Source organism: Hippocampus comes, unplaced genomic scaffold (genome assembly GCF_001891065.2).
Source record: "Hippocampus comes isolate QL1 unplaced genomic scaffold, H_comes_QL1_v1.1 scaffold41, whole genome shotgun sequence".
Classification (NCBI taxonomy): Eukaryota; Metazoa; Chordata; class Actinopteri; order Syngnathiformes; family Syngnathidae; genus Hippocampus; species Hippocampus comes.
In genome coordinates, this window is record NW_017805153.1 from 1,566,705 (window position 1) to 1,593,945 (window position 27,241).

A 27,241-nucleotide genomic window follows, 5' to 3' on the forward strand; every position below is an offset into this window, starting at 1 on the left:
AGAAAGTGTGTCACGCTCTAAAAGCAATAGAAGACACCAGGATGGCAGGTCAAGCACAGGCCGCTGCCAAGGCTAATAATCTGAATGTGGATTGGAATCAAACAGTACACCCTAATACATACCCACCTTCTGCATAAGCATGCATTCACAGCTATAGGAAGGAATTTTAACATGTATTTTCTGGCCCTTAACCTTATGGTGATTGGTCAAACAGTTTTCACAAATTTTGCTCACTGACAAACAAATAAACAACACTTTAAATGCATCTGCGGTGGAAGCATCTGCCTTGAGATGGATGACATGGCTTTTGTCATGTAAGGAGGACCGGCACTGGGCTAAATTGAGCAGAATCCAATCAGCAAACAACATGAAGTCCAAAACAAGATACAAATTCAGGCTCGTCGAATCGCGACGGTGATTGCATTTGGTGGTTGTCTCCGGAGTTTGTAAACCTTGGGGCCACACTTCTCAAGGCTCAGGTCAACCAATTAATTAAGACAAACACCAGTCTCAAATGTGGCAGAGGCTATGCTTGGTACAATGTTTACTTTGCAACATGGAAGGTCGACAGGCTGCCATAACGAGAGGATCAGGCTCGACGGCACTACAAACCGGGAGTACAGGAATGGAATGCTGCGTGTATCCGGCCGCCCTCACCCACTGTTTATTTCCTTCTCACTTCAAACTGAAAGCCATTGTTTCCATAGCAACATGATTACAGAGGTGTAATGGTGTTGGTCCAGGGTGCAATCATGCCAGGTTGGACGTGACTAAATAATCCTATAGTTAGAACCCCCAGCTTTGTCTAAGTGCTTTTCTCCGGCAATCATTAAGTTCAGTTTCCATGGCGATGCTCTGCCATGAGATCTCACCAAGACAGAGCGTGAAGTCCCCCTTTTTCTTTCAGATGATATTCTTCCACTGACTTAAAGTGATATTCTTTGCAAACTCTCGGCTTTCAGATGTGCCGCAGGGGTTAACAACATTGGAAGGTACATTTTGATTACCGGTAATCTAGTTGGGTAGGTGTTGGTTTGTTGACTCTGCGCGTCAGATGGCACTAATGACGTGATGTTGCAGTTTTGACAGCATATTCCAGTATTTTAGTTCTACTTTGGTGTCAGGAATATTTTAGCCTGATTAGGTGGCAAGCATAATAGAGTCTTTGAAAACGGATGCACACATGGTTAAACAAAAAGAGTGTCGTTCACTTATATTATTAAAAAGCGGAACAAAATCTCAAGTCAATCAATAAATGCCGAAGCCCAGCAGACAATGCGGAAGGCTGTCTGTCCTGCAAGCAGGTTTCCCATTACCTTGGCAATTGCTGTTTGCTTGTACATCTGCGTGATCAGGCTCATGACCTCAGTGAAGGGGTTGCTGCTGGTGGCAACAACCTCTGATCCACATCCCTTCATGAGGCTCTCCCATTTGGCGAAGCTGGCTGTGGCCTCCTGCGGAACAAGGGGAAGGCAAATTCTTGAGCTCTTCAACATCTTTCGCTTTCTATCTTAACTGGTTTGGAGATATAAGGCACACAAGAATAAATTGTGCTGCTGGATGTCCTAGTTTTCCTGGAAGGGAAGAGAAAGATGGAGGGTGAAAAAAGGTACAGAATTCCCAAGGATGCCACCCCCTCCGACTGGGCTCCTGTGTTGTTAGGTGGGTCAGAAGCATCTCCCAATTATAGCGGCAATGTGACAAGCCGGGGTCGAAGATGGAGAAGCAGCCAGGCTACAATAAATCAAAGATGCCTCGTGCACTCTCAAGGTGATTGGCGAAGAGTATTTAAAGCAAGAGTGGAGTGTGTTGCGGTGGGAGCGGCCGCCATCACCATATGTGACCTGCTATTCATAAACAGGTTCTGTTTATCATAAAAACACGGCAATGTGTGGTTGGTTAACAGCAGGGTGTCCTACAGGCTACTTTTACACTATTTTGTATTATAATGCACCACACGATGTAGAGGCCTGACAAAAAATTAGCGTGCTGAATTCAATCACTGCAATCGGATTACATTTCCATGTAGCATGGCTTAAATTGGCCCTTTTGTTTGTGATTCTCAGTCGAATCGCAAAGATCATGCAAAACAGTCAATGCGGTCCGAAAGTGCTACATGTGACCCATATGGCGAGCTGGGGGAGGCAGTCAGGCAGGAAGAAATGTCTGTGGGGAAGGGGGTAGGGGGGAAGTTGGATAAATGAAGCAGAGACTTATTAATGTGCACATCCTGTGAGAGTTTCCGTGCACTGTGTATTCGACACAATAAACAAGTTTTGGTTGGAACATAAAAGTGTTTCTACTTAGTGAAATCATTAGCATTTCAGTAGAACTTAGTCAAAGTCAAGGACAACCGAATGAATTAATGGGATCATGTTGCCGGAGAACAAAGCTCCCTTCCATTTATGTTTTGTTGCTTAGATGTTCCACTCAGCAACACCTCCATAAACAAGCGTTTGACAGTCTGGAAATGAATTTTTATTCTAATTATGAATGTTACATACCAGCTGAAGAACCTGCTGTTTCAAAAATGAGTGGCTAAACACTCCGCTCATGATGATAGTCACTTGACCACCATAGTCAAAAAGGCCAGGGCTAAACATGTAAAGGGCAGGTGCGGCATAAAAAGTGTCTGGCAGTGGAAGATAAAAGCAATCATGAGGGAGTAAAAGGAGATAGGAGGGCCAGGGCCTAGCTAGCACGTGGTCCTGGAGTACACATGGTTTTAAGGGGGGTTGGGGATGGTGGGTGGCGGTCTTGGGTTGCGAGGTCTTTCACATATTTTTTTTTACATTATACTATGTCGCCTTTGCCAATCATTCGCTCTAAAACTTTATAACATCATTTTAAGTATTGGAAAACACTCAGAGGAGAGAGGAGCGTCGGCGTGGAGTGCGGATGCGTATTTGGACGTGAGAGTCGGCGCTTGGATTTGAAGCAGATTTACATGGGACAGGAGTAGTGAAACCAATCTCTTTTTCCGTCAATGGACACTACAGCTTCTTGTTTACTTTCGAATTTAGCTTGTAGCATATGTCTGCACATTTTGAGAATGACATCTCTGATCCATTGGTGAAAGGACACTGAGTCTCTCCTCTTTCATGTACAACTGCTTCATACAACAAGGCGTATGCTGGAATAGTGGTCATGACTGTCCATGTCTTATTGTATGTGTCGTGTTATACACTTACTGTATTTTGTTATGGTATGTTTACTGTATTTTGTTATTTTATGTTTACTATTTCTTTAAAGCGCTTTGTTACAGCTGCAGCGCTATATAAATAAAGATATATTACAATAACTATTGTATTATAATAACTAAATGGGTGGGGCGGGGCAAGCAACTGCTGCCACTGCGTCCACTGAAGACAAATGATCTGCATCAGTCGACTTTCGATAAGGGAGCTGCTCAAGAAAAGCTACAAAACACAATAGCTTTTCCCACCAGTTCCGTGTGTACCTAATTGGCACCTCTATGGAGAAGCATTGACCACATTTTGCCACAAAATAAGGCATTCCGTAAGATTCTGGGGTAAAAATGCAGCATAGCCACTTTTATGGGCATCTCCTTTATTGTTGTGTCACTCCAAAAAATGGGGCCGTGTGCATAATTAGCACCAAAGGCGCACATTTTGTGCTTCTGTATGCCCTTGCAGCTGCTGATATGAAAAAATAAAGAACGCTGGTGCATTTTCACTTTATGGACAGATGTCCTAATAATTTTGTCAAACTTGTACAGGTTTGACAGAGACATAATTCAGTAGCTAAGGTGACAGAATCCACAACCATTATTTTGGCAAAGCTATAACGACCAACATCAATCTACAAATACAACACTGCGATTTGTATAAATGCTGTTCAATCAGGTATCATGCTGAATGGGGTGTGCACACACAAACACAAACACGCACGCACGCACGCACGCACACAGACAGACAGACAGACAGACAGACAGACAGACAGACAGACAGACAGACAGACAGACACACACACACACACAAAACAGAATTTAATTTAATTTTAGTAAGACAGTGATCCTTTCGAGCTATTCCTAATCCATAATGTTGATATATTAGTGGACTGACAACTGGAAAAATGCACACACGAACAGCCCTTGAGGGAAGGGAGCACTGGAATACCGAATGTAGATTTACCTTTGCGGCCTCCTTTGGAAGGTCGAACGGGATGCGCTGGCGGATTTTCGGGGGAAGCTGACTAAGCACCTGAGCCTTAAGGCGACGGATCATGATCTGGCTCAGCCGCTGGTGCAGCTCCTCTAGGTTGGATGCCCCCCTACAATCCCACTGCCTGCGGGGTCCGAAGTACCTGCAGGAAAGGAATTAAGAGTTAAAAAACCATTACAAGCCAAAGCAAAATTCCTTAAATATACTTATTTACAGAAGTACCCTCAAGGAGTAGTTAAACATATTTAAAAATTCCCATCTGGGAGCTGCCTGGTACTACAAGAGTTTTGCATTGTGAAAAGCAAAAAAGCTCTACTCACACAGTTGGGGATCCGTATTTTTGCGTGAGAGCAATTTGCAGAGCAGCAAAGTAATTTGTCTCGAGGCCATGGCAAACTTTCACAACTCATCAGCCAAATGGGGTTTTAGAATAAAAGTGGCCTTGTAGACAAAGGCTGGTTATCTGCCATGCATGTTGGCTGGACAAAATAAACGAGGGGTTGCCAGAATGTGTTGCTTTCCTCTTTAGTGTTTTCGGACTTTCGGCTGAGGAGAGGGAATTTAAGGGAATGTGTCCTGGCAGTATTAGATACTTTTACCAGTATGAAAGAACAGATGCTGATAAGTCGCTATTTCATGCCTCTCTACTTTATGGATACGAGACCACTGACGTGAGGACCGGAGGTTGTTGGACAGGAGGACCTGGCCAACAACGTATTTTCTAGTTCAGGGTAACTCACATCTTAAACGGCTCAAATCATCTTTAACATAGGAACTAAATTAAAATGTTATTTCCATTTTGACATAAAATCAACCATTCGATAAAACACAACATGACCCCTAGCAAGTATCATCAATTAAAATAGCTGAATAAAACAAAACATGGGCACTCTCATATATCAAAAAAATACATATATACCAGTATGAGGAGGGGTTTAAGAACACACATAAACAAAAAGAGAGATATATGTGTTTCTGTCCTGTTATTTGGGTCAGTATGTAAATAAATATTAATAATAACAATTATCAAATGAGTATACTTATGAATGATCTATCGAGAAACATTTTCATGAGTGAGCAACATTTACACAGTGAACATAGATGGCACTTCCTGTATTCTGCTCTAATTCTGAAAGACAAAGCACCACTTGAGGAGCAAATTTCTGCTGAATTTCCGATCAGTACACAATAACTTTCATTCATCAATGCATTCTGGTGTAGCATGGGATGGCTAATGCTAATCAGTCACTTACAGCTACTTCGTGGCAACTCAACTTGCCATTGACACACACAGCTGAATGAAGTGCAATTAGAGCGATCAGAATCAACCGGCAGCCCGCGGACTGGTCCAAAGTCGACCGTGAGGAGTGGGAGGGGGAAATGGGGGGGAAAAAAGAAATCTTTGTGTGTCTGGAGGTTTCGATTTCGTTCTTTTTCGGGGCCGTTATGACTGTGGCTCATCGTGGCGTGCGTGCGTGTGTGTATATGCGCATGTGTGCATGGTTGCCCACCCGCGTGCGTGCGTGTGTGTATGCTTGCACGCTCGTGATCGGGTCCATCGCAGGAGGTTGGTCGCTTCAAAAGTCGAAAAGGTTGGGCACCCCTGAATTGGAGCATCGCCACATGTATTCCGTCAATGTAAACACAGCCACATCGGATATGTGTCACTTGAAACGAATATGTAAATACAGTCAAAAATATAAGCCACATGCATTCAAGCTGAATTGGGCACATGGATCTGTGGTGTAAAGCTGGACTGAATGAAGTGGCAAAAGAAACGTGCGGTAATTTTTAGAAACATGCCCAAACAACGTGGCCATTCACCACATGCTCAGATTTGCAAACTAATTATTACTAAAAGTGTAATTCAGCGCATTGCCAATGAAGTGCTGATACTCTATGAGGAAAAATAAAACCCAAGCTGTCTTTTTGGGAGCTCATAAGAGCATCACAGTTTGAGGATTTTTAGACTCAAGGCTCAACATGGACCCAGCCCTTAATCAGTCCCAAGGATTTGTAACTAGAGTCGTACTTGCCATTAAACCAGCAGTAGCAGCAGGGCGGGATGATTATGGAAAAAAAGAGTTTTGATTGATTGATCATAATTAATAAAGACGAGTATTCTACAAAGACACAATTTTAAATAGAGTGGAATCTCGAGTTACGAATGCCCCCTTTTGCACACAATTCAAGTAACGTACAAAATCTTCATAGAAAATTTCAGCAAGACATAAAATTGTTTGTGTAAAGTATTCTATACTTGTAATTATTGTCAGACATCTTAAGACACCTCTGACCTATTAAAATAAACAAATTAAATATAGTCCAGCACTTAGGCAGATGAATACATTTGTGGAACAGGTGTTATTTTTTTCCACTAAAGGGGGCCCTCACTATTTGTGGGGATAATAGCAAAAATCCCCATATACAGTGCTGTGAAAAAATATTTGCCCCCCATCTGATTTGTGTTTTTTTTTTCTTTAGGGCACATCTATCTTAATAAATTGAAGTGTCATTTGAAAATTGCATTTCCAAAAAAAAAAAAAAAAAAAAAACCAAAGCACCCAAATAAACGAAGTTAAAAAAAAAAAAAAACTTTTTTTTAAACAGCAGTGAAAATATCTGCGATTAGGCGAATCTGCAGGTGCTGAACCGTGAGCATGCGAGGGTCTACATGTTGTGCACATGTTTTTAATGCTAATTTCTTTCTGACTCACTCTCACCTGTAATGGGCATTGCAGTATTTCTTGGCGTAATCAGTCCAGGTTCCAAACATTTTGGGGTAAAGCGCATCAATTTGCATGAAAAGCTGTGAAAAACACAAACGGGAAACAAATGTTAACATATCAGTGCAATCTGCTGACAGTTTGATGCTGTAACATCATGTTCAATCAGTCATAATGTGGCGCATTCAGCACTGCCTCATCAACATTTTAGATGCCTCAATGCATGCATTTTTAAGTTAATTGGTCAAGTGACATATCTCGTTCAGGAACAGGAACATTGCTGAAAAAAGTAACATGTGAAAAAGATTGCTTTTAATCACACTTCAATTTCTACACTTCAGGCGACAAATACACCAACAGTCAAAGGTTTTAGAGCACGCCAAATATTCCTTTTGTTTCATGTAAATTCATACAGTTTAATGTTTCATTGTACTGTGAAATCAAAACACAGTAAAAATAATTCAAGTTACAAATGTTATCATGAAGAGATTTGATACTTTTGACTCAATAAAGTAGTCACTTTTGGCAGACACAGCATAACAGCTGAACGCACTTGTGGCATTTTGTCAACAATGTAAATCTGATATTTTTGCGCACGTTTCCAAAAATGTGCGAGTTGTTTTGCTTTCACACTTCTGTTCAGTTTGTCCAAAATCATTTCGGTGGGGTGTGTCTCTCTGGAGACGAAATTATTTTGTACTAATAATAATAGCCTGATGGAGAATCAAGACATAAGGCCACTTATTAGGTAGCTAAATGTTTTTTTTTCAATGCCTGCTCTTTACTTGAGTACTTATGTGCGCGGATGCATGTACGCACGGACGGATGCACGCACGCACACACTTGATGTGATTTGCAGCAGTTTCTGAGCTAATGGCAGGTAATCAGCAGCACTGTGAGAGCTCTATTCAGAATCCAGCACTTGTTCATCATAAGCTTTACAGACATCCCTCCACCCCCAATCCTTTCTCACACTGTTGATATAATAGGTGGGTGGAATGAGGGCACATCACGAACGGTGCAGCATGCCCTAAGCTGCGCACTAACCTGATGTCAGCCACAGTGAGTAATGATGGCAGAGCAATGAAGACTGGCAGAGAGGAAAGGGACAGAGTTGATCAGATTTATGCTACGGACGATAAAATGTTATATGCGGTTTCAGATTCTTGCAGTAGAGAGGGAGACTTATCTAAAATCTAACATCACTGCAGTCACCACTTGATAGCTCAATGACAGGCTTGGTTCTTTCCCGAACTAATGAGGCGGACAATTGCTGGTTCCGCTTTTTTCATTTAATGTGCTGACAATCTGTTAGACTTCCAGAAAACAAGTAAATGTTATTCAGACGGAGAAAAATGTACATCCTTGCAGCAATTATTTTACAATGTGAACTGTGAGATAAGAGAAACCCTTCAGGTGATGAGTAATTCAGGAAAGCATGTGTGCTCATTTGGAAAATGTGCTCTGCTAAAGGTAATTACGAAAGACAATCAGTAACAGGGAAGCTTTAATCAGAAAAACGTTTAGAAATTTAATAGCCAGGTTGGAATCCCTGTACATTGAATACTGACTGGTATGGACGATTACAATGACAATTGAAACCGTGCAAACGTGTAAAAGCCAAAAGAGATGAAAAGTGTATCATTATCACCCTAAAAAGTCGTTCTTACCAAAATCCATTGTGCCATATTGAGACTTACTGGAAAGACTTTGCACTTGACGGAACAGAATATGGCTGCAATCTTGCATCTCAATATAACACATCAAAATAATATCATAAATCATTATGGAGAAAGAATGACTGTGTTGCTCACCAAACAACATTGCCCGGTGAACAGCCCTTCTTATTGTCTCTAAATTCAATAGTTTCTGCCCCGTGTGCTTTGTTATTACTTGTCTCATTTATTGTGGTGCATTCATCTCCCCATATTGGGCTTTGCAAATTAAGTTTTTGCTACAAAGGCTCTTGGAATATACAAGATCCTCCAGGAAACGAGCTGCTGGAATGAATTAAGTGGTATTTTGTGGCACTTTGGCAAGTTCCAGGGACGAACAGTCGAGTTCATTTTGTGCCTTGCTAAAATGAGAATCCCTGTTCAAGTCCAACATCATAATCTGTTGGACAGCATATTTCTCTAACACAGAGTTTCAAGGAGTTTTGCATGAGAAACCTGAAGTTGTTTGGAGAATTTGTTCATAATGGGACCGACCGGAAATCATTAAATACACATTAAAACGAGTATTTGGGTTACCTCCTCCGGGCGCCCCAGTGCAGGTGTACCAGTAAGGAGGATGGCTCGCTTGGCACTCTGAATGAGAGGCACCAGAAGCTTAGTTCGCGCTGCATTCCTGGATTTGAGGTAGTGTGATTCATCCACCACAACCACTGAGAAGCCCCGTCTGCTGAGGGCCTCCATCAGGGGGCGTGCGTCAGTAGTGAGGAGGCCGTAGCCCAGCACGGTCACCTTGCTGCTGCTAATACCCCTGCAAGGACAAGGAAAAATAGGCATGTTGTAGGGCTACCTCAATAATTGAACAAAATGCCAAGGGACACAAACTCATGACTGACATGTTTGAATACAAAAACAAACGAAAAGTCAACAAATCCTTCAGTCCTACTCGAATTAATCACCAAGCTGCAACATTTAACCAGCATAAGCCTATGTATGCAAGCAGAACTATTAAGCTAGTGTGGACTGGATGAGGATGGAAGTAAACACCAATTCTGTGCTTATAAAATCAATCTCTAATGAGTACGAGTGACAAAAACAAACTCAAAAGTGTCTCATAGGTTGTCGATTGGAAAAGCGCGCTCAAATTTGTGTAATAGCCTTTCCACGTCTCAAAATTGAAAAAGCTAAGTGGCCATCAGTTAAAAAGGCACACACCTGTCTGACTGCTTATGAGGTCTCAAAAGTGAAAAATCTTTTCAGGGCAAAAACAAGCCACAAGGTCAAAGGAATTGCCCAAAGAGCTCACAGACAGGCAAGGCTACAAAAACAGCAGCTAACAGTTCCACAGCTGAAGGGCCTTTTTAGTAGAAATTTGAGACAGCCTCTTCCCAGAGTAGTGAGCAACGTGAGCAATCAAGAAAGAGCTTTGGCGAGAGACATGAATCTTAAACACCTAAAACACGTTCCTTTGCTCTTGGCGCTGTTGTATTCAACCTCAAGCCATCAGAGAGTTTTGGGAGGAAATAACACCCTTGGTGCACCTCACCACGTGCAGTGGTATTTTAATTGCTCATTTTATGGCTTGTCCTGGTGCTGCCTGCCTCATCACCAAAAGTTACAAATGTACAAGTATTCCAGTTGTAACTGCCACAAGGGAGAGCGGCTTTCGGGAGAGTTCGGATGACCTACATGATGTCGCTCTTGTTCTCCACCAGGTTGATGTCACCAGGCTGCAGCTCGGGGATCCAGCGCTCCAGCTCCTCAATCCAGGGGTATTTGAGTGATGAGGGCACCACCACGAGGAGGGGCCACTCCTTCCTGAAAGCGTATGCCACTGCAATGGCCTGCACCGTCTTGCCAAGACCCATCTGGGCCAGCCAAATCAGCACACGGTGAAGGGGGAGAAAAACAAGTCAATTGTACACCAGCTATTCGGCAAATTGTAGATGACGGCTGAGCTGATATGAGGCCCAAGTGTAATAAGGTCTAAGAATGATTCCTCTGTCAAAAACGATTAGGCAAGTGGCAGTGCAGCACTAAGGTGACAAATTCATTTGGAAGGTTGGAAAATAGATTTCCTGAGCCAGGTTTGTGTGTGCTTACCTCATCAGCAATCATACATCTGTAAAAACAAAAGAAAACAAAAACCCTGATAAGTCGGATTGTAAAACTTGAAATTCTGTTGTTTTACTTTAACAACATGTTTGGTTTTATACACATGGCCTACAGTAACTCAAGCAATCCACTAAACACTGAATATATGGAGGGTGCCTCCACTTCTCAACTTTCACAAAAAGCCATGCTTGGTTGAGTTTCAGGTAGAAAAATGTAAGCGCCCCATCAAACATCAGTGATATGGAATAGAGATGCTGGCGTGCTCGACCCTGTGTGACCTCTGACCTCACCGATCTGGTTTTGGAGTGAAAACCATCTAAGGTGCAAATTGGCAACCGCTCCCATATTTTCTTCCCAGTTTGTTCAGTTACTGCAGGTATCACTTTGGCCCGCATCATGTCAACGTACCTGTTCAGCTTGACTTCGGGAAGAAAAAGCAAAGTAAAGCTGAACTCATAAAACATGCACGTGTCATTGCTTTGTTGCGGAAGAAGCAAACTTTAAATAATGTAGAAAGCACAACAATGAAACAATGAGCATTTCAGCACATTCTGAAGAGCAAGCAGATCATCTGTGCCCAAGCGGCTTTGCTTTTTTGTAATTGAAATGACCCTTTATATTCATGAACGACTCACAATATTCTGTCAGCCCAAACAGAGCAACAGAACAGCTGAGTTCCTCACACATGCTCTCTCATTATTCTTCTCACCCCCCCGCACTTCTCCCCCTTCTCCCTATCTCCGCCCCATTTCTCTCTTTCAGCTGCGGAACATGATTAATGTGCACCTTGCCACTAGTGGTTTTTCTAATTGCCAGCACACCGGCTCTGTCAGCGCATTGTCTACACACTTGCGCACACACATTTCCACACGCATGCGACCAGGAACATGAGGTGTGCACAAAAGTGCGAATAGATTTAAATGAACATATTTACGTGCGCTCATGCACATACCGCGCACACACACGCGCAGTGGGGAAGGTGCGTGGCTGGGGCAGGTGTTTGCCATTTCTCAACACATTAATCATCCTCCTTTAAATAACCTGAGTGTCGTCTTGACGGTTTGAGACCACAAGAACGCTGCAGTGCTGTTGCCTGACGACAGCACCATCCCCGTCGCTGCATCTTTCTAATGTTATCTCAGGAACCCACAAACCTCAAAATGTCAGGAAATGGCCGGCCTTGCCTCCCGGGCCGTTTGCAACCATTTGATGGCTTTGACCTCTTCACAGTGATGTGTTGCGTGGTCTTGTGACTAACCCCAATCTTTCAGCTGTGTTAAGGTTGCGAATGTGTGGAGCATTTTGGTAAGTGAAAAGCAGCCCAGTGGGTGGGCGCTGCACAAATGGCCGACTCAAAGGGCACCAAGGTTTGACCTAGTGGGCCCCCCCACACACATTAAGGTGTTCCGAGTGTAATATTGCTGTGTGCTGGGAATTAAGTGGAGATCAAAAAAAATTGAGAAACGCTTCACTGTATCTAGCAAAGAAGGACAGCAAGACGTTGACCTCCACAAGCAGATACAAATACACAAAATCACTCTTCAATAAAGCACATGTACGCTCATTTTACAATATATGGCACAGTGGAATCGAGAACAGCAAAATCCCTGCATTCATTGAAGAGAGCAACCATGTGTTGAATTTGACATTATTTCAAGGTTTTGTTTCCTTTCCTCCGCAGAGAAGACTGAGGAATTGCAATTATGAAGCTAGGATTGTCAGGGGAATTTTGAGTTTTGCTAAAATAGCAAGACATTACTTTTCAGGCATACCTCAAAGACAAAAAAACTGCTAGCCTTTAGATGTAAATTGAATACGACTATGATTAAAAAAAAACATTTCACAGTGTGTAGGTGGTTTGTGACTAGATTCAGATGTTATGGGCTTGGATGACTTTAATTATAATCATAGTCCTTGTTCCCGGTAATGCCTAATATAGTATGTAAAAGACGTTACAGGTATATGAATAATTTCAAACCTCAAATGGTAGTCTTAAAAACTTCAGCTGCTTGAAGTGAAGAACAAAGCTAACCTACTTCATGTTCAATGACTCATTTAGATGTTTGGTCATTTGTCTTAACTGAAGGTTTGCTTTGCATCATTCAATGAAAGAATGTAGTATTTAGTGCTGTATTGCTTTGATCATGAGTACAAATACAGAGGAAATCATGGACACAGAAAACTAAGTAATATACTGTAACAAGCACACAGCTGTGAAGGAACAATAATGTCTGTTTATCGATTGGCTCTTGCATGAGTGCAGCAGACCTCGTTCGATAAAAGCACTCGGTGTAATATTTTGTACAGCTCACGCAGGGAAAGGCAAGCAGGCGCGACATCACTGTCAGTATCTTAATGCAAGTGACGAAGAGTTCTTCATGGATACACTTTTACCTCAAATTGACATGTTTTCCCTCTAATGTCTAGCTAGCCACACTCAAGTGCTGACCAAGTGCACTCTGGGTAAAATATGTGTTTCAGCATTACTGATTATAGGCCCACTTTGAAAACAACACGTCTAGCCACATTCGATGGGATTTTATTGTTGCACTGTGCCATAACTTCCCCGGAATATCGGCAATCTAAATACATAACAATGGCCTCTACCGTCCTCCTACACTGCCCATGCAGCATCAGCATATGAATAGCAGCAACATTTGATGTTTTGGTTCGGTGCTCCTGACGCACGGAATGTGAAAAGACATGATTGTGAGATTCCAAATAAAAATCTGCCCACGAATCCTCCCACATTCTGAGACGCCTGACATCAATGATGTTCAGTGTATTCCAGGAGCTAATGAAAGTCTGCCATTTTATTTTATTTTTTTCACGCTGACATTCTCCCTCATCTACTTCCATTTCAGCTATAGAGACACAAATTTCCCAGAAATTCTGAGAAATCCGCCAAGCCAGCAACTGTGCTGTAATTGGTCTGTAAAAATACCTCTGAGATGATGTAAAATATCTGACCAATGAAATTCATTTGTGGATCTTGTGCTAAAACTACAACATAAGGCAAGGGTGTCTGGAAAATGGATGGTGGGACGCAAATGCCACCCGTGGCCGTAGTTCGGTGGACCGCGGCATGAGCAAATATATCTATATATGCATCTATCTATCTATAGAGAGAGAGAGAGAGAGAGAGAGAGAGAGAGAGAGAGAGAGAGAGAGAGAGAGAGAGATGACTAAAAATGACATTTGACATGGCGGCTCGGTAGTCAAGTGGTTAGTGCATCGACCTGCGTGGGTTTTCTCCCAGTACTCCGGTTTCCTCCCACATTCTAAAAACATGCCTGATTGAACACTAAATTGTTCCGAGGTGTGAGTGTGAGCGCCGATGGTTGTTCGTCTCTGTGTGCCCTGCAATGGCTGGCAACCGGCTCAGGGTGTCCCCCACCTACTACCGCAGACAGCTGGGATAGGCTGCAGCATGCCCCGCAACCCTTGTGAGGATAAAGCGGATCAGAAAATGGATGGATGGGCGGATGGACATTTGACATGGGCTGCAAGGTTACATTTTCATCAAAGCTGCTTCTTTGTAGCTCCTATGTATAAAACAACATGGATTCTTCAAATTATTCCACTTTCAAAGTGTCAAAATCTCTCACAATGAAAGGCAGAAGCTGTGTCATCAAACAGACGTTCAATGCAATAAAAATGTAACATGGAAAAGGCAGATGCGTATATGCTCAGACATCCTGCCACATTCCAAAAAAATGCAAATCAGGTACTTTATTCTATCCATCCATTTTCTTTACCACCTGTACTCAATGGGGTCAGGTGCGAGCTGAGGCCTATCAAAGCTTTCGACTGGCCACCAGTAAATCGCAGGACACAAACACAAGCAACCATTCAGAATCACATTCACCCCTGTGGACAATTTCAAGTACACTTAACCTAACATGCATGTTTTGGAAAGTGGGAGCAAGAAAAATAGAGCATGTGTTGTCAGTTAAGGTGAGTTGAAGATGAGTCTAAATTGTCCATTGGTGTGCATCTAAGCGTGAATGTTTGCTTGTCTGTATGAACCCTGTGATTGGCTGACGACCAGTCCAGGGTGAACAACGCCACATGCCCAAAGCTCAAATAGGCTCCAAGGTCAACCGCGGACAAACAAGCAGTATAGAAAATGGATGTATGGATACATCAGAAAAATTATTTTTTGTCTGTCCTGTTCAGCTGCATGGTCATGCAGAATGGCAGTTGCATGCCTTTTAAAATTATCAGTTTTTCTGAGCAACGGTGGAATTTGAAAGACTCCCTTCTGTGCCTGTTTGTACTGTGGTATTTATTGGAAAAGCAGAAGTGAGTGAACAAGGTTTGTGAGAGGACAAAGAGAAAAGAGAACACAGAACAAAAAAACAAAACAAAAACAAAAACAAAAACAACAAAGCCTCAGCGGAATAATATGGTGCAATGTACATACATGGCAATGGCGAGTGATGAAAAAAGCGGAAGGGGCGTGGCCTGGACGGGGGCGTGGTTACTTACAAAAGTGGCACTAAACATGCTGAAGATGAAGTGTATTAAATTTACACAGTTTGAAAATTGAACAGAAAAAAATCCCAAGATCGCCACTATTCTTTCAAGTGAAAATTTGTGCAATTTTGCCTATGCATTCCTGGTGAGCACCAATATGTAACTCCAAATTTGCTGCTCAAAATCAAAACTAAAAAAGTAAACACATTCCCTGACATATTTAAGATTTGTTCATAACTTGTATTCATAAAGTGTTGTGTAAATGTGATAAAAAGCTGTTGATTCTTACCTCATACAGTGATAGTGAATATTTATTATGCATACAATTATGCATAACCGTGCTTTATTATCCAAGACAAAACGTGAATTATCAATATGAATATAAAACGCAAATAAAAACAAATAAATGTTATCATGCTGTTGCTACAAATGCATACCAAATAAAAGTGAAAATATCATCCTCGTATATTTGAATAAAAAAGTATATACATCGGAGTGTACCTGTCTATCGGCGAGGGGCGTCAGTGGAGCAGATTTCGTTGCTTGGTTCAGCCAAAGTAAGTACCCCAGCGCGTAACGTCTTTAGTTGTATCCGCTGACGAAGTTTGTTTGAAAAATGCCGATCCCAAAGAATAATTGCTCCGTCGAATGGCGATTTTGTCGGCATGTTTTTTCACTTTTGTGGCATGATCTGTCAGTGCCACGCATCCACGGGAGCCATAGTTAATTAAGTCACTACAATACACACAATAAGCTTTGCCTGCTACGTCTGGTTTCTTCAAAAATTGTCCAAGAGCTTCTGTAACTTCGTCGAACTTGGAACCAATTTTAACCTTTACAGTGACTTTTCTGTCAAGCCAGTCCAATCGGAATTTATTCTTGACATTTGAGTCAATTTCTAGGATTAAAGACTCCTGATCTTTCGTCAAAAATTTCATAATTCCGCTCAAAACGATCCCAGAACAATGAATTTGCGAGACGAACTGGCCGCCATGAATCAGGTAAAACAATATGTTACATGCAATTTGATTGGTCCAATCGCTTGTAGTTAACCAATCGCTGGGCCGTTTATAATCGAGCTAAGACTTCCGCAACAAATAATGCCTTCAGTGATCTGATTAGTTGAAGCTTTCATACACGTCCAATCGCAGGGCTGTTTACAAACGGAAAACGGAGAGACTGTTCGGGAGAGCTCGTGAAAACTCGACGATAAGGTACCTGACCGCCCCTAAAATTTTCTCAACGGATTTAGACGATTCACAAAAATGATCAATTTAAGAAATAAAACGGCGGATTTCCGCGGATCCGCGGAAAATTGCCATGTATGAATGTATGACTCCTTTAATGTTATATTAGGAGTCACGTTCTTATCTGTGCAGGAAAGGTACACCCTGTGAGGAAGGGACGCAACCACTAACACTTGCAACAGTCCATTCTGATGCATGGGAACGAGTGTTGCCTTTTAATACATTTACTTTCCTAATCAATATCACCCAGACGCCCACATACAATTTCAGTAACAACCTGTGTGTTCCCTGACTGACACTATCTTTTTGTGGATGGAAAAAAAAATATTCTGGCTGGTAGTGAGTCCAAACACTAAATGGCCTAAGAGGTAGGGTGAGTGGCCAACTGTTTGTGATGGTCCTTTCCAAGTCGATTCGGAAGTATCGTGCGCTGTGCGGCGGGCATTAGCACTAAAGCAGTGGTTCTGAACCTGGGTTCGATCGAACACTAGGGGTTTGGTGAATCGGTCTCAAGGGTTCGACAGAGCCTCTGCCATGGAGGTCAAGACACACTCGACTCAACATGTCAGTTAGATATGACACGCCTGCTTGGCCATCGCTGGCTGCAGATGATCACATTACATTGCTTGTCCAATCAGTGCTGCGGGAAATATACGGTAGTTCGCTCAGGAGTCACCGTGTGACTGGCGTGATAGTACGTCATACAATTTAAAAAAACCTATACTTATGCCATGTAATTTTATTTACATTTTTCTGTTTGTAATAAATGTGTTTTTTAATGTCTTTAATTTGTAAAAAAAAAAAAAAAAATCATATCAAATTAAGAAATTAGAGCAAAAATTGTACCACAGAGTTAATCCAAAAAAGAAGACGGAATTGCAAAAATTAAAAAATTAGTATTATGAACTAGCTAAGATCGAGTCAAGTTTGCTTGGGTTGAAGCAGTCATATTACGGTCAAGTGGAAAAAGCTGGAACGCTTCTGGCACGGAGGATTAAGATGGTGCCGACAGATTTTTTTAAATGTAATTAAAATTGAAGATGGAAGGAACTTAGTTGACCCAGTTGAAATAAATACATTTACAATTTTTGATAAAGAATTATATCAATCTGAATATCCTGATAATTTAGAAAGGCAAACTGAGTTTCTGAACAAACTTACATTTCCAACCATGACTGAAATGAAGTCTTAAGAAACGAACAGAGTCCCTGAAGTGCATGAATGGCAAAGTGGCTGGGTCAGAGGAGCTGCCTGTAGAAATAAATACCGTATTGGCCCGAATATAAGACGGTGATTTTTGCATTGAAATAAGAATGAAAAAGTGGTGTTCGTCTTATATTCGGGGTCTAGACATTATACCCATTCACGACGCTAGATGGCGCCAGATATCATTGACGCGAATGCTGAACTTGACTTCCCAGGCCAAAGTGAACACCTGCCGCGAAGAATAAAAATAAAAATAGCGGTAGCACGAAGAAGAAAAATAAAAAATTGCGGTAACAAGGAAAAGAGAAGAAAATAATAGAAGAGACAACAGAAAATGGAGAAACGTAGTGACAATGTGGAGAAAGGTGGGTCGATGATCGGCCAGGTTAACCGGCAGCTGAGGAGAAGTTATGATGTAATTTACATTTCAAAAACCAGAAGCCATTCATTTATGAATGTGATTGCACTTTAGATTTGAATGAGGCAAAATAACATGCTCTTTTTCTCAAATATATTGTGATGATCATTTGTTTCAGATGTACTGTAATTATTTTCTGTACAACAATTAATTTGGTGTTCAAAAAGTCTTTTTTCAAACTTGAGTCTTGAAAAAGAGGGGCTCGTCTTATAATCAGGGCCGTCTTATATTCGGGCCAATACGGTACAAGAAATTTGCTGGGAAGTTGTTACATCACTTTGAAATGCTTTTTAATGAATCCTTTAAAATATGAGTAGTATCTCTATCACTTGAGGTTGCTAGCAATTTATCTTCAACTGAAGCAAGGTAAATCGCCTGCAAATAAAATAACATATCGTCCAATATCCTGCATGTCATGTGAAACAAACATTTTATGTGGCTAAAAAAGGAAAGAAACGATCATTTCCTTTTTCATCAATCAGGACCAAAATGGTTTTGTCTTAGGCAGACAAACATTCGTAGCCCACTGACTATGTTTTTGATAACAAATTCTAAAAATCATGCCATTTTGCTGTTGGATACTGAAAAGGTACTTGATAGGGTTGAATAGGGTTTTCTGTTTGAAGTTTTCGCAACATTTGGATTTGGCGGAACTTATCTTAGATCGATGAAATTATTGTATACTGAAACAATGGCGGAAATTGTCACAAATAACCACATTTCAAAACTTTTTCAACTTGGCAGATCAACCTGATAGGGCTGGCCTATGTGACCTCTTATTTTTATTTGCAAATAAACCTTTTAGTCCATGTTCCAAAACCCAAAATATGACCGATATCATCTGGGTGAGCAAATTCTGTGATTTTTTTTTTTTCATATCTATAAACCACCTTCTTAAAACTAAATTTTTAACATTGGATCATATCCTGGTTCAGGTATGTGATCACGGCACTTGTTTTACAGTATTGTGTTTGGCAGCAATTTAACCCTTTCATGCACAAATTATGATAATCTCCATCAGGTCTCCCTGCAACTCATTGTCTTGGCTTTTACAGATGTCTGGTGTTCCTGAGCTTTGTCAGGTGGGAGGGACATACTCAGCTCCTTAAGCTTCTTCAGCATCCCCATCTTCCTAAGCTTCACTGTCACTATTGTTGCCATTTGCAAATTCTCTTTTTTGTGGTAACCATTCATTATCACTGCTGCTGATATCTTCTTCACTTGAGCCAGATGGTATTTGGTTGAGTATCCTGTAGGCCAGGGGTCGGGAACCTATGGCTCGCGAGCCAAATGTGGCTCTTTTGATGATTGCATCTGGCTCGCAGATAAAACAAAGTATTCTCGCTTGTTTAATCCATCCATCGATTTTTCACTGCTCACATTCTGTTCAGGGCTGCAGTTGGCAGCAGGAGCAATTTTAATTGGATGATACTGGCCTACGTAGGCCATTGCTGGGGAAACATGTAAACGCCCCCTTTTGAATCAGCCCGCTCGGTCATTAGCTCAAAGCTAATCTTTGACGAATAAAATGGAGAAAATAAAAAAAGATTACGAGTATGGTACACTTCAGGACGAATGGACCGAAGGATTTTCGCCTTTGTGGAGAGAACAGGTTCTACGGTCTGTCTAATTTGCGATGACAAAATTGCATCAATGAAATGGTCCAATGTGAAGCGGCACTTTGACACGCGCCATGCTACGTTCACATCAAAATACGCTACGGGAGACAGTAGAAAGAAAGCGTGCAAGCTACTGAGCAGGGTGCAAGCTAGCCAGCAGCAACTCTGTGTATGGACCCGGCAAGGTGACTATAATTCCGGTAGTTTTGCTGAATCTTTAACAATCATGAGGAATGAAAAACCATTCAATTTAATGGTGAGAATTATAACATTATTTAAAAGTATACATTCTGAGGCTTTATTATTATTATACTGACATGTTGTTGAATCCACTTATATATACTGTATGTGGCTCTCACTGAAATACATTTCCAAATATTTTGCTTTCATGGCTCTCTTAGTCAAAAATGTTCCCGACCCCTGCTGTAGGCTTTCGTAGCATGCTCTGCACCTGTCTGCTACAAAAGATAAGGATACTGATACTTGCTTTGATATAAGGACAAAAATCCATAAAATATTACTATAACAAGAGTTTGATTGATTTGCAGTGAAAAAGTTACTGCAGATAAAGTATTTTAAAGTGGTGTTACTTGTGATGAACACCCCTTCTATCCTGTCCTACTTTCTTGCTTGGAGAGAGGTTTTGCATCCAAATTTAAAGCCACAATTCTGTTGGTCCAATTCCTGTTGATCAGACCATCAAGGAGACACTAACAAGGACACTCAAACCCTTTGCCTCAAACCTGGAACTGTATCAAAGCATACCTGTGAAACTTCTAATGAATCCAGGTGAATTGAATCTCAAGATATAGAATGATCACAACCAGGCTGTTCTGATTGTCTGAGAAGGAAAATTGCCTCTCATTCAAGCAGGCTTCATGAGTTCATGCAGGAGCTTTTGGACGGCACTTGCCGGGCTGATCAAGACAGGCGAGTTAAAACAGCGTGGTGTTGTTCTGACTAACCTTGTTGCATACTTGTTGCAGTCAAATACTACTGAATATCAGAAACAGAACTAAACTGTGAATCAGTGATATTTTGTTGGTGCATTCACTGGCAGCGACTCTCTAAGTGCATTTGCATTTGAAGGACATGGGAAATTGGGAACCCTCAAATAAATTAAGTCATATGGAACATACCAAGAAGCCTTCCTTATGCTTGACAATGCTTGGGGTGTGTCTTGCAAGAAGCTACAAGCACATGCTGCATCTATGTACTCTCGAGAAACACTACAGACAAGGACCAAATCTTCTCCTCCAAACATACGGATGTACAATCAATTCAGCACCACCTCATCACTGCAGGCCCCCCAGCATATGCATGTGCGTGACCCTTCGATGAGCCAAGTTTACGATTGAACAACCCATGGTGTCCGGTGACCACCAGGTACCGGTACACCTGCAAGATGTAACAAAGACAGCAGTAATTACACCCTTTGCCCTTTTCGAGTTTCTGTAAATGTCTTACGACGTTAGAGGACAGTGCAGATGTTTGAGCGACTTTAAGACTTTGTGCTGTGTGACATGCTGTACTTGTTTGTCTACTTGGACGAGATTCTGCCAGCACAGATGCGATGGATAACCTGACACACCTCCGGTTGGTGTTCAAGCGACTCAGAGAGCAGAGTCTCATCATCAAATCAGCCATGTCAGCAATTACCTTCCTCGGCCACCATGTCATGCCACAGGGAGTTGTCCCCCTATTGGCAGTTTTCCACGCCCCTCCACTGTGAAGCCCCTGCAGGAATTCTTGGGGATGGTAAATTTTTATAAAGGGGACATTTCCCATGCAGCTCACATCATGCGGTCCTTGTATGAGGCTCTGTGAGGAAAAGGGTACACGGAGGAAGTGAACTGGTCACCGAGGATGGACAAAGCTTTCAACTCTGCCAAGGTTGCATTGGGCAACACATCTCTGCTGATGCATCTGTGTCCGACTGCCCCGGTTGCCCTCACAACAGTTGTGTGAGATCTTGCTGTGGGAGCAGTGTGTGAGCAGTGGGTTGTAGGGGCCTGGCAACCCCTGGCCTTTTTCAGGAGGCAGATCCGTGACGAGAGAAAGTACCGCACTTTTGACACAGAGCTGCTAGGCCTTTTCTTCACCACCGACACTTGCGATTCCTCTAGGGGGGTCCACATGGTGTTCATTGGTTCACTGCCTTCATGGACCAAAAGCCGCTGACATATGCCATGGCCAAGACCTTGGAGCCATGGTCTGGTTGGCAGCATTGTCAGCTTGCCACCATATCGGAATTCACCACAAAAATTCAGCACGTGGCTAGCAAGGACAATTACGCTGCCGAATGCTCTCTCCATCATCTTATATTAACCGGGCTTCCGGGCTACAATTTGTCACTACTCTTGAAGGACCGACAGATCTTCTGGTTCTGCCGTGGAGAAAACTGCACCAGCCAACGCTGATTACCGTGAGGGTATTCAATTTATACCAAAATATGAATGTTAGGCCATATGACGTAATCTTTGATTACATATTTTTTTTAACATAAGTTTATTCGTTTTCACACTCTTTTGATGTAACATCTAGTCTTTATATCCCTACACTAACTACTCAAAACATCATGGCTGTTTTTACTATGCCACACTCCCAATCTTACAGAATAACTGAAATTACTCTCTGTAAAAAACGCGTGCACTATTCTTCCAGAAGGAACAGCACCAAGACAGTTCTTGCTTTCACACTGATGCCATTTGACAGCGCTGTTCACATAATGCAGCAAAAGTCAACTGACTTCTAACCTCCTCGTGCGCATAAGCAGCGCCTTTCCGTGTTCCTGAATCAATTTGGCCATCGCGTCACAGCAAAGCTTCTCAGATTGGCTGCCCCACTGTTGACCTCCCTGAGAACCAGAGCATGCATCAACTGGACGGGTTAGGATTTGGTCAAATCCTGGTGTACTCATCCAGCTGATACTTGAGAGAAACTTTCTTTGGACAAGAACAAAATACTGAGGTAATTTCCACCTTGACTAAAGTACCTTCCAAATAGGGTTGGGCGATATGGCGGAAAAGTCTATCACGATATTAAGTATTTTATATCAGTTGATAGTGATGTACTGCATATTGATTTTTACGTTTTATATTTTATTATTTCAGTTTTTTTCACCTATTTAAAATGAGGAGAAAAAAAAATTATGAAGACGAAATGAAACACAACAATCCAAAGGGAATACACCATTCAAAATATCTGGTCGTAGAACTAATACATTGTACAAACCCAATTCCAATGCAGTTGGTACATTATGGTCAACATAAATAAAAACAGAATACAATGATTTGCAAATCATGTTGACCCTCTAATTGATTGAATGCACGACAAAGATATTTCATGTTCAAAGTGATAAACTTTGATGTTTTTAGCAAATAATCATTAACATATAATTTTATGAAAGCAACATGTTCCAAAAAAGCTGGGACGGGTCATGTTTATCATCGTGTTACATCACCTTTTCTTTGAACTACATGAAAAAATGTTTGGGAACTGAGGACATTAATTGTTGATGCTTTATAGGTGGAATTCTTTCCCATTCTTCCATGATGTGCAGCTTCAGCTGTTCAACAGTCCGGAGTCTCGGTTGTCAAATTTTATGCTTCACAATGCGCCACACATTTTCAATGGGAGACAGGTATGGACTGCAGGCAAGCCAGTCGAGTACCCGCACTGTTACTACTAGAGATGAAAGTGGACTTTCCTGAAAATACAAATATATATATATATATATATATATATATACACACAGTAAATATTCCCATCCCCGGAATTCTATGAAAAGGAATATCCTTCACCCGGAACAAAAACCTATGCATTAACATTTTGACTACGATATTACATGTTACCGGAACTTAAGTAAGCGGAAATTCCACTACCCGTAACCCGGATTGAGACGTCATGCCGTGTTGTGTGCACACGTGCACCCTTTGTGGCTTCCGTTCTCGCCAAAATTTTGAAATCTCAGAGATATGGCGAGGCAATGCGAATGCGAGGGAGGGGAGTTACTGTTACTAGCGTTCGTGCCTCAACATGGTTACGCTCATGAAAGCAAAACAACGAACTCAAACGCGTGTTCGTTCAATGTTGTCAACTAATATCCGGATTAATTTTAGGCAATTTTTCCTCAATTTTCCGGAGGAAATTTCATGAAAATTTGAAAATCCGGAATTCCGGGAAAATCCGAAGGACTTTCATCTCTATAATACGAAGCCATGCTGATGTAACACATGTAGAATGTGGTTTGGCATTGTCTTGCTGAAATAAGCAGGGTCCATGAAAAAAGGCGTTGCTTGGATGGCAGCACGTTTCTTCAAACCTTTTATGTGCTTTTCAGTAAGTTACCCATGCCACTGGCACTAACACAGCCCCATACCACCGCAGATTTTGGCTTTTGAACTTGGCGTCCATAACAGTCTGGATGGTTCTTTTCCTCTTTGGCCCGGAGGACACAACGTCCACAATGTCTAAAAACAATTTTAAATGTGAACTCGTCAGACCATATAACAACATTTTTCCACTTTCCATCAGTCCATCTTAGATGAGCTCGGGCACGGAAAAGCCTACGCCGTTTGTGGGTGTTATTGATAAATGGCTTTTGCTTTTTATAGTAGTTTTAAGTTGTACCTGTGAGGTGTTTGATGAGCATTCCTCAACTTTTTTTGCCACTTGTCCTGTCCTTTTAGGAATGTGTTGAATGCATAAAATTCTGTATTAATGTTTATTTGCTAAAAAGATTATCAGTTTAAACATTAAAAATATTTAATGTTTAAATGTCTTTGTAGTGTATTCAATTAAAGCTAGGTTGAACATGATTTGCAAATCATTTATCTGTTTTTAATGATGTTTAACCCAATGTCCGAACTTCACTGGAATTGAATTTGTATGTTGTAATAAAACATAATATTAAATGCTTTTTTACATCCCTGCTCCTGGCTCAAGTAGTGGTGTAAATGCTTATTTGAGGAAAACGCTACAACCCATCACTGTTACATTAACCGTCATGCATTGTCATGCAATGTAAGTGTCGTAAAATTAATACTCTCTTGGAGTGCATGCATTAGAGTTGACAAACCATCTCACGTCAACTTAAACTTTGTTGCAAAAGGACATGTTCTTGTTTTATCTGTGAGTTCATGGTGATGCTGATTGCCAGAGCCAGCTAAAGATCACTGGCGCTATAAAATGTCAAAGACTCATTGACTTCGAGTCCATGTATCCATCCAGAAGTGTTGGTTTGCACAATATAATCTTATTACCGGTATCTCATCATTTATTTAAACATACCTAAGCCGCACTTTTGTTTGGTGTACGTATGCCACATGCACACGTGCGAGTGCGTGCACGCATTTCTTCGTTGGTTTTTGCGGCTTCCTCCTCGGTTGGGTTAGTATTGAATTAGTGCATAAATAAGGAAATGCACCCTAGAAATTCACGATCATTGAATACACACTTTTATAGACATTTTTCACTTTCTTTTATACACATTTAACACATACAATTTTAGGTTTACTACATTATAAATAAAATGGCTTTGTGAGGCTAAAAACATGTCATAGCCTCATATATGTTTGGTTGAATTCACCACTTTTCTACACTACTAGAGATTGTGCCAGTTGCAGATGTTCACAACACCCATCTTCAAAACTGTACATAACATCAGTCTTGTTGTGGTCATACCTGTGCATGTGATAGTGGTCAAATAAGATAGATTGCCTTACCTTATATTTTCAACAAATACCAGAACTGGAATGATCTCACTATTGAGGGGTACACTGCTTACCTTCCATTCTTGGATAGGGCAAATTGCACTCCTTCCTGTTGGAAAGGCATCAAGCGCTGCAGGAGCTTGTGAGGGAGGCCTGACATCTGCTGTGACCATCTTGTGTCACAGTGAGAGGGCTGCGGAGGGTCACTATCATCCACAGGCATTATGTTCTCACCAGTAGTTTAGATCTGCATTTAAGATGTAAACAAAAAGATTGCTTTGTAACAACTTGCAACTACTCAGAATTACAATATACACAACGTCGCGCCCAAAAGAAAGCACAGGCAAGCAGATTCCATTTACTTCTATTGGGAAAAGGATGCCAAATAACATCTTTCTCATCCATTTGTTGGGCTCATGGGACATATAGCTGGTGTCGGGTGGAATCCTCCTTCCTCGAAAATCATCAATTTCTGGAGACCCCCAAAATGTCCAATTTGTTTAACCACTAACATTACCTCATCAAAGACACAAAGTCATTTTTAACATTTTATATTTGCCAATAATTTGCAAAAACAGCCCCCACACCAGTAGACTGACCAATAGCATAGATTTGTGAAAAAAAAATATGAAATTTAACAGATATATATGTACACTGGAGATTTCAGCCCGATGCCATGTATTTGTCAATTAATTAACAATACCAGCACAGCCAAACAAGCTAATGTATCAGCTACTTGACTTTTGCATTGATTTTTCAATATAAACCGGATGTTGGGTCCAAGTGATTAATGCGCTTCAACCTCCATTATTAGAGTAAGAATTCCACTAATCAATACAAAAAGCAATTTAATTTTGGCGAATAATTAAACAACCTCAATAACACTGCGGTCGGTATATGCGGTAGACAACTTCATGGAAGCAGAGCAGTGCAGTTCAGCATACAATAACGTCAACTGACACTGCGCCCCAAAACGAGAATCTAACAGGCCAAATCCACCAGTTTTAATCAAGGCACGATGCAGGACTGGTCGCATCGCGTACGTCATAGTCAGGTCAAGTCAGCTTTTATTGTCAAATATGCTCTAAGTAAACATACAGCACAGATGAAATTACTTTCCTCTCTCAACCACAGTGCAAACATGTACAGTCGTGCATTGAACACACACAGCTAAAATTTACATAAAATTACATAAGGCATAAATGGTTGCACCAGTTTAACTCGGTAAAAATGCCCGTCGTCATTTTGGCTTGTGTATGTGTTTTCCCCTACCAGGTATGAAAGCAGAACGTAAAAAACTGAAAACCGCTTGGGAAAAAGAAGACTGAAGTGCAACGTGGAGGGTATATGCCGGCAAAATATGGAGGGGCACTCGGTTTATGTCGCCGACCACCCACCTAGAACGTTCACAAATCGGTCAACTTTTTGTCACATGTGATTCACGGGAGCCTCACGCACCAAATACACCCAAGGAGTAAACGATAACAGCAGCAATCAATGACACGCATTTAAATGACACGAGACATTTCTGAGCGCAAATGGTTGTATGTTGGCACACACTAACACCGGAAGACAACGAGCCGTAGTATATTTTCAACGCCCTCACATCTAGAGTGAACTGCTCAGTAAACGAACGCTCTTGAGCGCCTTGCTTGGGTCCGTTACCTGACGTCCTCCCATGGTGGTTAACGTACACTGTTGGACCAACAACGCGTCTAAACGCTAAGGCACGTCAACGGCTGCGTACCATTTGTGAACCGAAGTGGTAAGGCAACACTCGATGCCCTCACAGAAGTTGTAAGCTAGCCTGTTAGCTTTATGGGAGCAAGGCGTGTCGCACTTTGTAGCTAGCAGCTGCAA

General features: G+C 41.5%; 2 protein-coding genes and 1 long non-coding RNA gene across 10 annotated transcripts in view; 2 read left to right on the forward strand and 1 right to left on the reverse strand.

The window, feature by feature from the left end:
• The window catches only part of zranb3 (zinc finger, RAN-binding domain containing 3), a 98,022-nt gene extending 70,788 nt beyond the window's left edge, over nt 1-27,234 (reverse strand). For 4 of the 8 annotated variants that reach the window (XM_019868450.1, XM_019868449.1, XM_019868444.1 and 1 more), the window contains exons 1-8: nt 26,988-27,095; nt 25,456-25,628; nt 10,687-10,705; nt 10,273-10,451; nt 9,163-9,394; nt 6,908-6,993; nt 4,155-4,326; nt 1,317-1,454 (exon numbers count right to left, since the gene is read on the reverse strand). In XM_019868450.1, the coding sequence (XP_019724009.1) occupies nt 1,317-1,454; nt 4,155-4,326; nt 6,908-6,993; nt 9,163-9,394; nt 10,273-10,451; nt 10,687-10,705; nt 25,456-25,604 (975 nt within the window). In that variant the 5' untranslated portion in view covers nt 25,605-25,628; nt 26,988-27,095. The other 4 variants (XM_019868446.1, XM_019868445.1, XM_019868447.1 and 1 more) reach the window with 4 other exon arrangements.
• On the forward strand, nt 23,173-24,159 carry LOC109514975 (uncharacterized). Its single transcript, XR_002168091.1, has 3 exons — nt 23,173-23,347; nt 23,909-23,914; nt 24,010-24,159. It is a non-coding gene; the product is annotated as an uncharacterized LOC109514975 (long non-coding RNA).
• Nucleotides 27,114-27,241, forward strand: part of r3hdm1 (R3H domain containing 1) — a 55,150-nt gene continuing 55,022 nt past the window's right edge. Inside the window, exon 1 of the mRNA XM_019868455.1 lies at nt 27,114-27,146. The gene's annotated coding sequence lies outside the window, so the exon portion shown is untranslated. The remainder of the gene's footprint in view (nt 27,147-27,241) is intronic.